This window comes from Stigmatopora nigra, unplaced genomic scaffold (assembly GCF_051989575.1).
Source record: "Stigmatopora nigra isolate UIUO_SnigA unplaced genomic scaffold, RoL_Snig_1.1 HiC_scaffold_29, whole genome shotgun sequence".
In the NCBI taxonomy this organism is placed as follows: Eukaryota; Metazoa; Chordata; class Actinopteri; order Syngnathiformes; family Syngnathidae; genus Stigmatopora; species Stigmatopora nigra.
Window position 1 is genome coordinate 1,835,630 of NW_027551608.1, and position 14,220 is coordinate 1,849,849.

Here is a 14,220-nt window from a genome sequence, read left to right on the forward strand (position 1 = left end):
TCATTAGTATTAACGCCTCCCGTTTTTATGACTTGTCTTATCTCTAATAAAACCACCGTTGAAGCAGCTTTTTGGGTGGAGATAGCTTCGAGGAGCTTGGAGAGTAGTCACACTCTCGGGCCTCAGAATGGTCCACTCCCCCGCCTCTGCAGACGCGGCCTTTAACTTTCATTCTATCTGCCTCAGTGTGTGTTCCTCTGTTCGAGTTTATTTAAGTGTTGGCCAGTAGCCCCAACAGTATATAAGCAGGAAGGCTTGAACATAACATCTCTACCCCGGTTCCATGATGCCAAAATCTATTAAGACTGTTTATCATGCTAACGTGACCCTACCTCCCCACTAAGTCAAATCCCACCATTGCATACTGAACATAATGCTTTTGAACACACCTTCACTGGAACTTTTTTTTGTAAGAAAAGCACTAAAACCACAAAATTAAGAATATTTATTACTTCAGCATGTGTGAGAATTTGTACTTTCTATCAACTACCAGGTTACATAACTTCAGAAACATTTGAAAACTGTACAATGATACAAACACGCAAAATAGTTGTTGTACATCTATCTCTCAATTGAATCGTTCTCTACTCCCTCTGAAAGCATGTTTTGGTCATTGCCAATCTATTTTTCTTGTTGAGGCAAATATTTTTTTCCATTTTTTAAATTTTTTTATGAGTCATTGGCTGCTTTTGTAAATCACCTGGGCACACACACAATTATTTTTTAAAAGAACTTCTGAAGTGAGAGCATAGAAAAGTCTTGGTCTGTGTAATCAATTGCAATAACGTGCATTCAGACATGAACATTAGATGATTTAACGCAAATTTGTCGATGAACCAAGCAAAGCCTTACCATAATTCAAAGCCAGACAAGCAGAGAGCATCATTCATTCCAGTGATACCTCAAAGCAGAAAGGATCAATACCAAACGTCTAGCAGCAATGTCAATACATAGCTTTAGTTTAAAACGTTGTATCTAGTACCGTTTCTACTCAAAAATGGCACTTAGTACCAAACACTTGTGGTACCTCAAGTTCATTATAATGTTAAAATAAAAAAAACGCAAAATGATTTTTTCCCACATTTTCCTAAAGAATGTTAAAAAAAGTTGACAGAATATTTAATTATAATACATTAGATGTTTCCATCGTGGCGGAGTGCTAACAAGTCTGAATATGTCAGTTAAGGGGTCTTGCCTGGGATGGCGGACCAGTGGTGAAGCACTATACAATTTCGTCATACGCAGCTGAGGGTATGATGACTACTAGGCTTTTTGTCAAGTCAATGATGACGACAATGCCTATGTCTGATGTTAATTACCCTTCACACTAGTCCTGACTATCAATTTATTTTTGTAAATATTGTTCCAGTGACTTGTATACTTGAGTGACATCAAAATCAATCACGAGCCCTAAAAAAGTGCAAACATTTATTCATTTTTTGAAACGGTTCATCCTCACAAGGGTCGCAGAGTTTGCTGTAGCCTATCCCATCTGACTTAAGGCACGAGGCAGGGGACACCCTGAATTGGTGGACAGCCAATCGCGGGGCACGAGGAGACAGACGACGGTTACACTCATACCTAAGGGCAATTTAGAGTGTCCAATGTGGGAGGAAACCAGAGTACCCAGAGGAAACCCATGCAGGCACAGAGACAACATGCAAACTCCACACAGGTGGACTGACCTGGATTTGAACACAGGACCCCAGAACTATGAGGCTGACTGAACCACTGGGCCGCCCGCTGTGTTTAAAAAAAAAATTCCAATTCCATATCTCTTGTACCGCAAACAAACGGAATTGGAGATACTCCTTCATTTAAACACCAATGTCTAGGACAGTGGTTCTTAACCTCAGGGGTTCGGTGGAGCCTTTGGCACGGAGGGTCAGGACACATCGACACATCATATTCAAAATAACATGTCCCACTTCACCATCAGTGGATGCAGATGATCACGTGACATTGCTTTACCATTCAGTGCTGCGTTGAATTTATATATCTTGATTTTGGAGAAAAAAAATCACATTGTATTTTACATTAAAGTAGGGTTTGGTGAATGTGCATATGAAACTGGTGGGGTTCGGTAACTCCAACAAGGTTAAGAACCACTGGTCTAGCACTATGTCATCTGTGTAAAATACACTCAAAGCTGGTGAACAGAAATAAAAGTCATGTAGCACAGCAGGTTGAGGTAGAAAGCAGCACATGGGACAGTTGCAGCTACAGTCGTACCTCTACTTACAAAATTAATTGGTTCCAGAACTTTTTTTGTAACTTGAAAATTTCTTAAGTCGAGCAGTTCTTTATTTGGAAATTCTTTAATTTGTTCCACGGTCCTCACACAACTACCACTAAACCCTTTTAAATTGGTCAAAGTCTCCCAATTTCGTATGAAAGATGTGAGAAACACACCAAACCTGGATATGCACACGCACATTTCCCTATGACCCAACGGCGTCAAAAAGCTATCCACTTTGTAGTACATTATAGACTTTTACACGTGGTCAGTGTGTGTGAAAATATTTGCCGCATTGCATTTGTACGTTTTTTTATCGCTTAATAAGGAGAATTGCATTTGGTTGTCCGTCTCCTTGTGTCCTGCGATCGGCTAGCCACCGATTCAGGATGTCCCTCACCACTGGCCTGGAGACAGCTGGGATTGCCTACAGCACCCCCCAGTTCAGAAAATGAGATGAGAAACGTGTGCCCTGTTTGTAAATATGTGCCCTATGTGTGTAAATATTCCATTTCTAATAAGAGGAATTGCAATCATTAACAAGGGGAGCATTAAGCCGAGGTGGACAGGATATGATATGCATCCCCCTTTCCCGTGCGCGTCAAAAACCTGTCCACTTTGTAGTACATTTTAGACTTTTATAGTGAGGATAAAGGGGTTCAGAAAATGAATGAATGTGTCCCCTGTGTATGTATGTAACGCGTTGCATTTGTACGTTTTTTCTTGCTTAATAAGGAGAATTGCAATCATTAATAAGGAGATCATTTGGTCGAGGTTGACACGTATGTAAGAGAGAATCTTGTAACATGGATACTTTTGTCGTGAGACAGCCAATGAGAGCCCAGTAGAGTGTAGCGAGGTTTGTAAGTGAGAATCCATGCATTCGCGACAATAATAAATAAGATACGAGGAAATGCATTTACTTTTTGAGGGTTTTCATAACTTACGTCTTTTTCGTATCTTGAGGCACTCATTTGCATATAAAAAGCTTTCATAACTTGAAAAAATCGTACCGAGAGGCATTTGTAAGTAGGGGCATGACTGTAGTTGGGTATTGCCAATATATATATATATATAAAAATATAATCTAGAGCAATGTTTTCCAACCAGTGTGCCCTGAGTGATGCTCAGGTGTGCCGTGATAAATTACAAGAAATCGAACTACTACGAGGTTAAAATTTAAATATGAAATCATAGATTGTTCTATAACAAGATTCAAATCATAATGTTATGAGATTCAGTGGTGAGTCGTCAGGGCCTTCTCTGCTGGCCTAAGACATGATCTGAATCACAGACTGATGTTAATTATATTTTGTCCATGAATACTTATTAAATAATTCCAAATTGTCTGTCAGGTTCCTTTCATTGCTTTCCCCCTGGTTGCTTCCAGATGTGTGTTTTCATATTGAAGCATTTAATTAATCACATTTAAGCCATTAGTGTTCCCTCGCTACTTCGCGGTTCAGCTACCGCGGACTAAGAGCTTCACGTTTTTTTTTTTGAAAAAAAAAATACAAACATTACATTGAGACAACATTTTTACAGTTCTTTTTGTTATAACATGAATTTCACTCTCTCTACCCGTATTCTCTATGTTGTACTGTATACAGGGGGGGGGGGGGGGTAAAAAAATAAATAAATAAAAAACACAAATTAAATTAAATTCAAATTAAGCATTTTTGAAGGGGCACCCCGACTTCGCGGAAATTCACTTATCACGGGTGGTCCCGGTCCCCATTAACTGCGATAACCGAGGGAACACTGTATTTGTTGCCAGGGTCAGAAATGTGCCTTAAGGCCTTCACAATCAGTTCTGCAGGTTCTGCAGCATAAAGCAAGCATCGATAAAACTTTTGCTTTAGCCATCAGATTTTGATTCAGTGACACCAAGGCCTTCCCGCAGGCGTAGTGATACGCCATCGCTTACACAAACAATGATTGGCTAGTGATAGAGTAGGCGGGCCAAAGCCAGAGAGAGCGAGCCAGAGCTTGCAAACTCCTCCCATAATGGCCGACGGAGGAAAACAAACGGATTTGGTTGCAATTAGTTGACAACCTTTGTCGACGTTAAGTCTGTGTGAGTAATATGGGGAGGAAAAAAGTTGTAATATTACGAGATTTAAGCCATGTTCCTGTTTTTACGGTACGTGAACCAGAAGTTGTTTGGTTTCAGGGACATCAATTTTTGGCGACGTAAAATCTCTGGGTTACTTTTTGCGTGATATAGGGAGATAAGGTCAAAAATTAAAATAAGATTAAACAAACATTGCATTATTTTAACATCAGTGAAAGCTGTTTGGGTTCTGCGGACCTCAACTTTAACAATGCTAGATTGGTGTGAAAAAAAAGATTTTTGAATAATTTGGGATTATTTAATTCCTGTTAATAAAACTTTGATGAGAAAGACATTCTAATGTTAATATAGGCGACATAGTTTTAAATTAGAAGATTTGCAGATAGTGGTGTGCTTAGAGATTTTTTCAATGCAAAGTGTGCTGCAGTTCAAAAATGGCTGGGAAACACTGATCTGGAGTATGCGTGGTGACAAACAATGCTGTATAAATGAATCACCTAAGGAAGAAAATAATTTTTCTAACATTGCCTATAAAAATAATTGGTCACTTAAAATTTAACAACCAAAACTTTCATAGCATAGCTAGAAACAACAAGGAAATAGAACAAGAAATCACGTTAAAAATATTTAGTAATTGCATATCAACAAAAACAACTATTTTACCATACAGCAGTATCAATCTTAAAAAAGGACCTAATGTCACCAAGGCAGAAGGACTGAGTTTTTTCCCTTTTTTTATCACACTTTGCAAAGTATTCCAATATTATTTGTATGGGAAATTTTCATATTCTGACTGTACAATACTGCACTGTCCAAAATACACTAGTCACACAATCACAAGATCTTTAGCAGCTCTATTATAAAATGTTTGAAATTATACCGAAGGCTGTTTTGCTGTATGTCATGTGTATGTTCCTGAAAATCTTCACTACCATACTCCAAACTGATTGTTTTGTCACTATTGGAAGTTTTCTGTCACAAGTCAGTGACCTTATTCTCTACAGCTGCAGCAATCTGTTGTAGTCGGTAAGCAAGCTGCATTTTCTGAGCTGTGGTGTCCTCCTCCAGAGCTGTGATTATCTAAAGGCAAGTAAGAAGGGGTGGGAAAATAAGTTTATTGTTTCTTTGTAGCAACAAAGTTGGAATTTATACACAGTAAAATCTGTCCAATGGCAATTTTTTGAAAATTCTCATCTCATCTAATTTCATTTTCTGAACTGCTTCATCCTCATTAGGGTTGCGGGGGCTGCTCGAGCCTATCCCAGCGGACTGCGGGCCAGAGGCGGGGGACACTCAGAATCAGTGGCCAGCCGATCACAGGGCAAAAGGAGACGGACAACCATGCACACTCACACCCATACCTTGGGGCAATTTAGTGTGTTCAATCAGCCTACCATGCATGTTCTTGGAATGTGGGAGGAAACCCACGAATGCCCGGGCAGAACATCCGAACTCCACACAGGTGGACGTGACCTAGATTTGAACCCAGGACCTGCGAACTGTGAGGCTGACGTGCTAACCACTCGCACCAAAGGGCCGCCCATTTTTTTGAAAATTCAAATTTCAAAATGTATATCATCTTCATTTTTTTTTATCAAACGATAGACATCCAATCAATTGAAACGAGAAGGACTGGCTATAAATGTGCAATTTTGAATGTTATTGACTGTGGTAGACATCCAATCCACTCTTACCACTCAAAAATGATTTAAAAATAAAGTGAGCCTAATCTTACTAAAAATTTACAGAAACTGAAAGGAAAGCGTCCTCATGCAATTTCTCTAGAAATTCCATCCTGTAGATATTATTACTATTATCTTTGGAATGCTTTGCAAAACAAAGCTCTAGTTATATATTTTTTTCTGTCTACTTTTTGTTGTCCAGCCGTGCACCAATTCTCACTGGTCCAACTTTGAAACATTAAAAAAAATAAATGACATGACCTTTTTCGATTTCACTCCTAACTCTTAGGGTTTGAAAAAAAATCGACAAATGTAACTGCAAAAAACAATTTTTAAATTTCAAAATGTATATCATTCTAAATGTTTATTTCGATAAACTTAATGTACATTCATCAGTTCAGTTTTAGACAGAACCGTATACAGTTCTACCAAAATTGGACTTTTTTAAAATTTATTTTGAATAGGAAAAAATGACCCACTATCAACAGGAAGTGACTTGAAAATGCCCCAATCTCAACAAGTGACACGAGAAATGCACTTAACGCAATTCAACACCCAAAACTGAAAACCCCATAATCTAAAAATAGAAAAATGACTAAACAAAAACTTAAATTTAAATTTAAAGGCAAAAAACAACATTATAATCCCCCCACGCGCCCCAAGAAAAACTTATGAGGAATTATTTTTTGGATCAATTGTATATCAAGCTCAACTGAAACATTAATTAATTTTCCATACCTCCTTATCCTCATAAGGGTTGGAGGGAGTGCGGGAGCCTATCCTTGCCAACTATGGGCAGCAGGAGACAGAAAACCATTCACGCTCTCACACAAACCTAAGGGAAATTTAGTGTTTTGCCAGCGTACCATGCATGTTTTTGTAGTGTGGGAATACACCAGATTACCCAGACAAAACCCACCCTTGCCTGGGGAGAACATGCAAAGGAACTCAAAAACAGGAAGGCCAGAAACCAATAGGGATTGAACCTTTGATTTCAGAACTGTGAGGCGGAGGTGCTGAACACTCACACTGTGCCACCCTACTGTAACACAATGCACATGTACACAGGTAGAATGAACACTTACGTACCTGGTCATAGTACTTATTTATATACTTGTACAGCTCATGTAGTGCAACCAAGTAGTTCAGTTCATCTGAATAGTTCTGAAATAAAAATTGCATTTTAGTCAATCCAAGCTGTCAATCCACACATACGGAGACTTATTTTACGGGAACTCCCTCAGTTTTGGTATGTTTCATTGGCGAAAAGGATATGCTACCGCAATCCGCTATGAGCCCCTTAAAAAAAATCAATAACAAAATACTGTGATCCTTCTTCATTTCGAAGCTTCAACTTTCGCGGTTTCAATAAAAAAAAATCTGGGTGTAAAAAAGTTCAGAAAAATGTGTAAATCCACGCTGAAACTCGCAAGCGGAAGCCACTCCCCTCTTTTCCGCTTGCCACTACGAAAATGGCGGAAGACAAAGGGGTAAGCGTTGAATACAAAAATATGGCGGGCAGCGCGTAGTGGCTTTCTGAGTGACTGTGAGCTGCTGTGAGTGTGGATTTTTACCGTACACCGTGATGCTTATTTTGAAAATTGTTATTATTGTATTATTAGTATTATTATACTTGTATCATTATTCTTGTATTATTATCATTCCTGTATTATTATTGTATTAGTATTGTTTTAGCTATGTACTAGTATTGTACTAGTATTGTACTAGTATTGTACGAGTATTGTACGAGTATTGTACGAGTATTGTACGAGTATTGTACGAGTATTGTACGAGTATTGTACGAGTATTGTACGAGTATTGTACGAGTATTGTACGTGTATTGTACGAGTATTGTACGAGTATTGTACGAGTATTGTACGAGTATTGTACGAGTATTGTACGAGTATTGTGCGAGTATTGTGCGAGTATTGTGCGAGTATTGTGCGAGTATTGTGCGAGTATTGTGCGAGTATTGTGCGAGTATTGTGCGAGTATTGTGCGAGTATTGTGCGAGTATTGTGCGAGTATTGTGCGAGTATTGTGCGAGTATTGTGCGAGTATTGTGCGAGTATTGTGCGAGTATTGTGCGAGTATTGTACTAGTATTGTACTAGTATTGTACTAGTATTGTACTAGTATTGTACTAGTATTGTACGAGTATTGTACTAGTATTGTACTAGTATTGTACTAGTATTGTACTAGTATTGTACTAGTATTGTACTAGTATTGTACTAGTATTGTACTAGTATTGTACTAGTATTGTACTAGTATTGTACTAGTATTGTACTAGTATTGTACTAGTATTGTACTAGTATTGTACTAGTATTGTACTAGTATTGTACTAGTATTGTACTAGTATTGTACTAGTATTGTACTAGTATTGTACTAGTATTGTACTAGTATTGTACTAGTATTGTACTAGTATTGTACTAGTATTGTACTAGTATTGTACTAGTATTGTACTAGTATTGTACTAGTATTGTACTAGTATTGTATCATCATCATCATCGTCGTTATTATTATCATTATTATCCTTGTCATCGTTATTATTATAATAATATTTTTATTATATTTCTATTATTTTATTATTATTTCGCTTATTTGCGAATAAAACTTTCTCGGTGAATTGGATGGCAAAAAGCATCAGCAAGGGAGATTTTTTTTGTGCGATGGGCGCTATCGGCCTTGTCCGAAAATAGAGCACTTTGGCCAGCAAGGATGGTGGGACGTCGAGGTGGAGCATAGGAAGTTGATATTCCATTTAAGACTTTTTCACAAGATGGCTCCGTTCAAGCGGGACCCAGTGGAAGTCGCTTTGTACACTATTGTTTGTCATGTTTTACAGCCCTTCAATCTTTTTTAAATTACATTTTAATATTTCTTAATACATTCCTTTTTACTTTACTTTGTACTTTATACATTTTACTTTAATGTTTTTACAACTTTCCTTGTTCTGTTCCTTGTTCATTTCTTTGTTCTTTTAGCCTGGCTTCTTTCAGCTACTTCTTTTTTGGAACTAGTCAGCCATGCCTACGCTGTCACACACACATTGGACTAGCTGCTACAATACGCAGCAAAAAGAGCAACACCTCGGTGCCGCCAGAGTTTTGGAGCTGGACAAAAGTGCCGGGAGAAGAGGCAACGCCTGGAATTGTTTTTTTTTTTTTGTTCCAAAAATGTATTTGTCTCGCCAAGTAAATCAATAGGGGAGACAAACTCCCGATCTCAAAAAGGGTGATTAGAGTGTAAAACAATTCTGCTATTCCAAGCACTCAGGGGAGATGCCTACTGTCATCAAAAACAAGTGAAGCCAATCTGAAAAAACGACCAACGATATTTGAAGTAGGCTTTGGCCATAGGACATCTCAGACTCTTAGGCTTGGGGAAATAGTTGACTAATTAGCCCCTTTGCAATCATGCAGAGTACCCATGTTGGCTTGTGCGTGCACTGCAAAAACTCACAGCATTTGACCTTAAATGTATGGAGAAATACTCGAAATGTACGTGCAGGTACGTTTCTTGAGTATTTTTCAGCGTGCATGAATTTCTCACGCGCTGAGGAGAATGACTGAGGACAATTACTGCAAATCATTTTGGTTCGGCGACCAGTAATTGATCATTTTTTAGCATAGGAATAAATATATTTCTATCGTAAAAGCTGAACTTAAAATATATTAATGGAAATTTCGTCTCATCTCATTTTCTTCCGCCTTATCCAAAATAGGGTCGCAGGGGCAGCAGCTTCAACAGGGAAGCACAGAGTTCCCTCACCCCAGCCACTTCATCCAGCTCTTCCGGGGGTAGCCCAGGGCGTTCCCAGGGCCAGCCGGAAGACATTGTCTCCCCAGCGTGTCCGAGGTTGGCCCCATGGCCTCCTTCCGGTGGGGGGTGCCCGGAACACCTCCCGAGGGATGCTTCCAGGGGGCATCCTTATCAAATGCCAAGCCAACTCATCGGGCTCTACTCGATCCGGAGGAGCAGCGGCTTTACCCCGAGCCCCTACTGGATGACCGAGCTTCTCTCACCTTATCTCTAAGGGAGAGTCCAGACATCCTGCGTAGCAAACTAATTTCAGCTTCTTGTATCCGGGATCTCGTTCTTTCAGTCATGTCCCACAGCTTGTGACCATATATGAGAGTTGGAACGTATTTGTGGAAATGTATTTCAATATTTTTTTTAACCAATTATTTATTGACAACCCCTGTCACCTACTGACTCGTAGCCCCGACAAAAAAATACCGATTTAAAAAAGGTATATTCTGTAATTATTATTTTCTTTATTGATTCAATTTTGTAAGTTTTTTTAACAATTTATTTTCGTCCAATTAGATGTATTTTTTCCCAACCCTACAATAGATTAGTTTTAACTTTGAGTTGACAGCACCTTTCCAAATTTTTTACTACTGAAAAAACATTGAGGCTGCTTGTGGTATGTACATAATTTGGTACAATAGGCATGAATGCATTTAAATACAACTGAACAAATAAGAATATTTTTATTGTATAAAACCAATTTCTTCTTTTTGCATATGTATTCACGTTTAATTTAATTTAATTAAGTATTTATAAAAAAATGCTTTTATTTTTTAAATCTAATTTATTTTTTGAATTTATAATTATTTGTCTTTCCACTTTTATAATTTATATACTAATAAAAACAATTGCTATGTTTATACTTAAAACACTGCATGCTTTTTTTTCTTTCATTGATTTATTTTATAGTCATGGTCTATTTCTGAAACATGTTTGAAGTGTTATTGAGACAACTTCTGTAATATGTTTGGCTGCACCCACCCTGGATAGTTCAGCCAGTGCAGAGTTCATCTCCTGATCACTGGCAGAAACAGTTTGTCTGATGTCAGCATAGTATCTGCAATAATGTTACACTGGTTGACATGACATTTGTGCTTCAACATAATCCGAAACAAAAGGTTATTTTACAAAAGAAGACAATACCTTTCTACCATCTGTTTGTAACGGGGGATATCTCTAGCATAAAGCAGCTTGTTGATGGGTGAATCCTGTTTGAAATGACAACAGAATTAACATGGATTTTATGGCTGACCTCCCAAAATTACTACATCTACTGAACTTCCTTTGAGAACTAATTGATCGATGACTCAGAATATCAACAACTCCAATTAATTTGAATTTACCAATTAGTGGATTTTTTTTAGCATATTGGGAGATTTCTGGACAAATGCAAATATGCTGGCCCCCCTTACCCGACCCAATTTGTGCTCCGCAATGGTACAGGAATCCATGAAGGTCTGAGCGATGACTGAGAGAACTGCATCCACGTGATCTGAGGCTTGCACATCAAAAATTAACTGAGGATTCTTGACAATGTTGATCCAGAAACGCAGGGGGAGACTGGAGTAACATTTGAATTAATTGAGTTATATTACATTGGCCGGTGATTTTCAAGTCTAATGTAGACATGGATTACGGTTTTAACAGACAAAGGGCAACAACAGCTTTTGGATGTGGTATTTGGTAAAGTCAGAGCAATCCCAAAGTCCATACTGTACCTGTTAGTTTTCCAAATGTGTATAGTCTCCGGGTCAGATATACTGTGTTGACCAGCTTGGTCATCCAGCAGGTCAAAGAAGTATTTGACAGCCAGTGGGACAGGCTGACTAGTGCTCAGGATAACTGTAAACAAATCATCTACAAATTTCTGTAGGGTCCCCTGAAAACCAAATTGGAAAAGAGAATTTTACGTTTTTTCAGTTTGATATAATCATAATTTTTAAAAAATAATCCCTTTATATATATTCAAAGGGCTTGTCTTCCAGAAGAAAAGTATCAAGGTAGTGTGTGTATTGTGAAATTTAAGGTGAACTCTGTTATTTGAGAGCCAACTTCTGCTGATCCCTTTATTCACATTTTGTCAGGATTAGCTTGTTAGTGTTTTTCCATCGCTCTCTCCCTCTGTCCTGTTGTCCGTTTCCCTACTCTTGTTTGTCCTTTCTGTCTTGCCGTTGCACTTATACAGATGCGTGTCATTTAGAATTATTTCCTGTTTTGTGTATTTAAATTAAAAAATTTATTATTATGTCATTTGTCGGACCGTCTGCTTTATTTCTCTTACCATTGAACAACTCTAAATGTTCTTACCAAGGACATTAGACATCTTGTGATATTCCTAAATCTTGGATGTTTATTGTTGTTGTTAGGGCCATTAGTCTCAAATGTATTATATATTTTATCGAAATAAAGCACGCTTTAATTTAATTAGCTTATTAACAATAGAAAAGTCATTTTTAGTATGTCTGCTTGCAACCGTGATAAACAAAGGGAAGGTCTCTCGTCTCTCCAGCTGGAGATCTCAAAATTGTTTTGAGAAACATCGTCTTCTGAAAGTGTGGTTCACAACGGTCCCCAAGGAAGATCCGGAGGACTTTCAATTGTTTTGAGAACTGAGATGCATGTTGTAAATCTTATGTAATAAATAAGCAAGAGGGGCGTCGATTCAGAGGATCGATTCTCTCTTGCAAGACACCGGTTATGAGTCAGATGTCTGTTTTATTTGTGCGGGCATTTGGGAATGCCCATTGGTGAACCTAAGAGTTGTATACTATTTAACTCTTGTCACAAGCAAATTTTTGGAGTCCAGAATGAATCTGCGGAAGTGCCAGACTGCTCTGTTATCTTTCTTTAACATTTGGCGCCATGGACATGATTTGGCCGGTACAACTTTTGATGCTTGGGGCCCTATCCAGATGCATTGCATCGCGAGTCCATGGCCGTGAATCTATGAAGGTAAGCTTTCTTACAACTTTAGATTGACCATACGATTTGTGTTTGGGGTCGCATTAGTTGATGTTAAAATTTTCTACAAAAGATAACCAGGTTTTTGCATTAAAAGGACACAACTGCAGATTGATTGTCGGTTAACACACACGTTAGACTGTTTTGAGTGGGACAGCTTAATTGCAAAAGTCATTATTCAGAAACAAAAAGAATGAGTTGAAAAACAAGTTGTTTGGGGTTACATAGCTCAACCTTTTGGCGCACTGTCTTTTTTGCCGCATCTCTTTTGTGCATAACATATATCTAAGAGCACTGGGCGGAGCTGGCCTTTTCCCGTGTTTTTCCCCCGTTAGTCAATACAAAGTGAACAACAAAGGATCAAAGCAAGCAGGTGGAATGAAGAGTTGTGCAGAGAAAAGGCGAACGTTGATGTTGATGTTAATGAACCAGTTGGCAATCAACATTAAGCGCAAAATAATTGAAAAATATGACAATGGGGTACGTGTCACACAGCTTGCTCGTTGTCATGAATGATATCGTGTCACTTGGAAATTCCTTGGGGCAGGAGGTTAATGAGGCAGATGTGAATGATCTAATCGCTGAGCACCACGAAGAACAGATGACAGAGGATTTAATCGAGCTCCAGGAGAGTAAATATTTGGAGGTGCTGCGGGAACTCAGTAGCAAGGAGTAGGTGGAAGAGGGGGGCTGCCTGGCTACACATGGTATCAAAAACATGCTGGCGAAGTGGAAAAAGTTTACTGATTTTGCAGAAAAGAGGCACCCTGACGGGCTGGCAAGTGGTTGCGTGTTATCATATTGTGAGGACATTTGTGTATGTCATTTTCGAAATATTTTGAAGGGAAGGCAAAAACAAGCAACTCCTGATGCGTTCCTTTTATAAACTCCTGCTGAATGTCCGGGCGAAGTCAACCCGGAGAACAAAGGTAAAAAAAATAAAACAAAATTAGATTTTGTGTAAAGTTACATTTAACTTATGTTTGAGTGTGTCTGTATATATTAATCCAAGTTAATTTAAATTTGTTTGTTCTGTTACGAGTGCGTTGCCGTGGAAAGCTGGAAGAACGCACTTTGTGCAGTAGCACCACCAATTTTGTTATACGCAACTAAAGGCTGGTTAATTTTTTTAATTCCTCGGAGTCGGGGTGTCTTAGTCCACATGAGAATTTGCAGTTCAGCACCACGTGTGTGCCTGTGGTCAAGAGAACACTGGTCACTGCAACGCGAAGTACGGCGACCTGGGAGGAGAGACCAGCCGCTACACCTCGGACTGCTTCACCACGCTGGTGTACCAGATGAGAATGTATTTTTATTTATTTACAGCATATAGATCGCCAAAACACGCACGCATCTCCATAAGGGAAGAGTGTTCACTTCATGACATTGCCAGTCTCACTGTTAACCAGACAGCGGAGTCCATGAGCATACCAGCTGAATTATGTACAAAAGAAC

At 38.7% G+C, this 14,220-nt stretch overlaps 1 protein-coding gene across 4 annotated transcripts in view; it reads right to left on the bottom strand.

Moving 5' to 3' along the window:
• Positions 1-430: 430 nt before the first annotated feature.
• plxnb1b (plexin b1b) overlaps positions 431-14,220 on the bottom strand; it is a 105,676-nt gene continuing 91,886 nt past the window's right edge. For 2 of the 4 annotated variants that reach the window (XM_077711776.1, XM_077711774.1), the window contains 6 exons: positions 11,523-11,683; positions 11,217-11,364; positions 10,948-11,012; positions 10,786-10,861; positions 7,082-7,156; positions 431-5,390 (listed from right to left, as the gene is read on the bottom strand). In XM_077711776.1, coding sequence (XP_077567902.1) covers positions 5,286-5,390; positions 7,082-7,156; positions 10,786-10,861; positions 10,948-11,012; positions 11,217-11,364; positions 11,523-11,683 — 630 coding nt within the window. In that variant the 3' untranslated portion in view covers positions 431-5,285. The remainder of the gene's footprint in view (positions 5,391-7,081; positions 7,157-10,785; positions 10,862-10,947; positions 11,013-11,216; positions 11,365-11,522; positions 11,684-14,220) is intronic. The other 2 variants (XR_013325506.1, XM_077711775.1) reach the window with 2 other exon arrangements.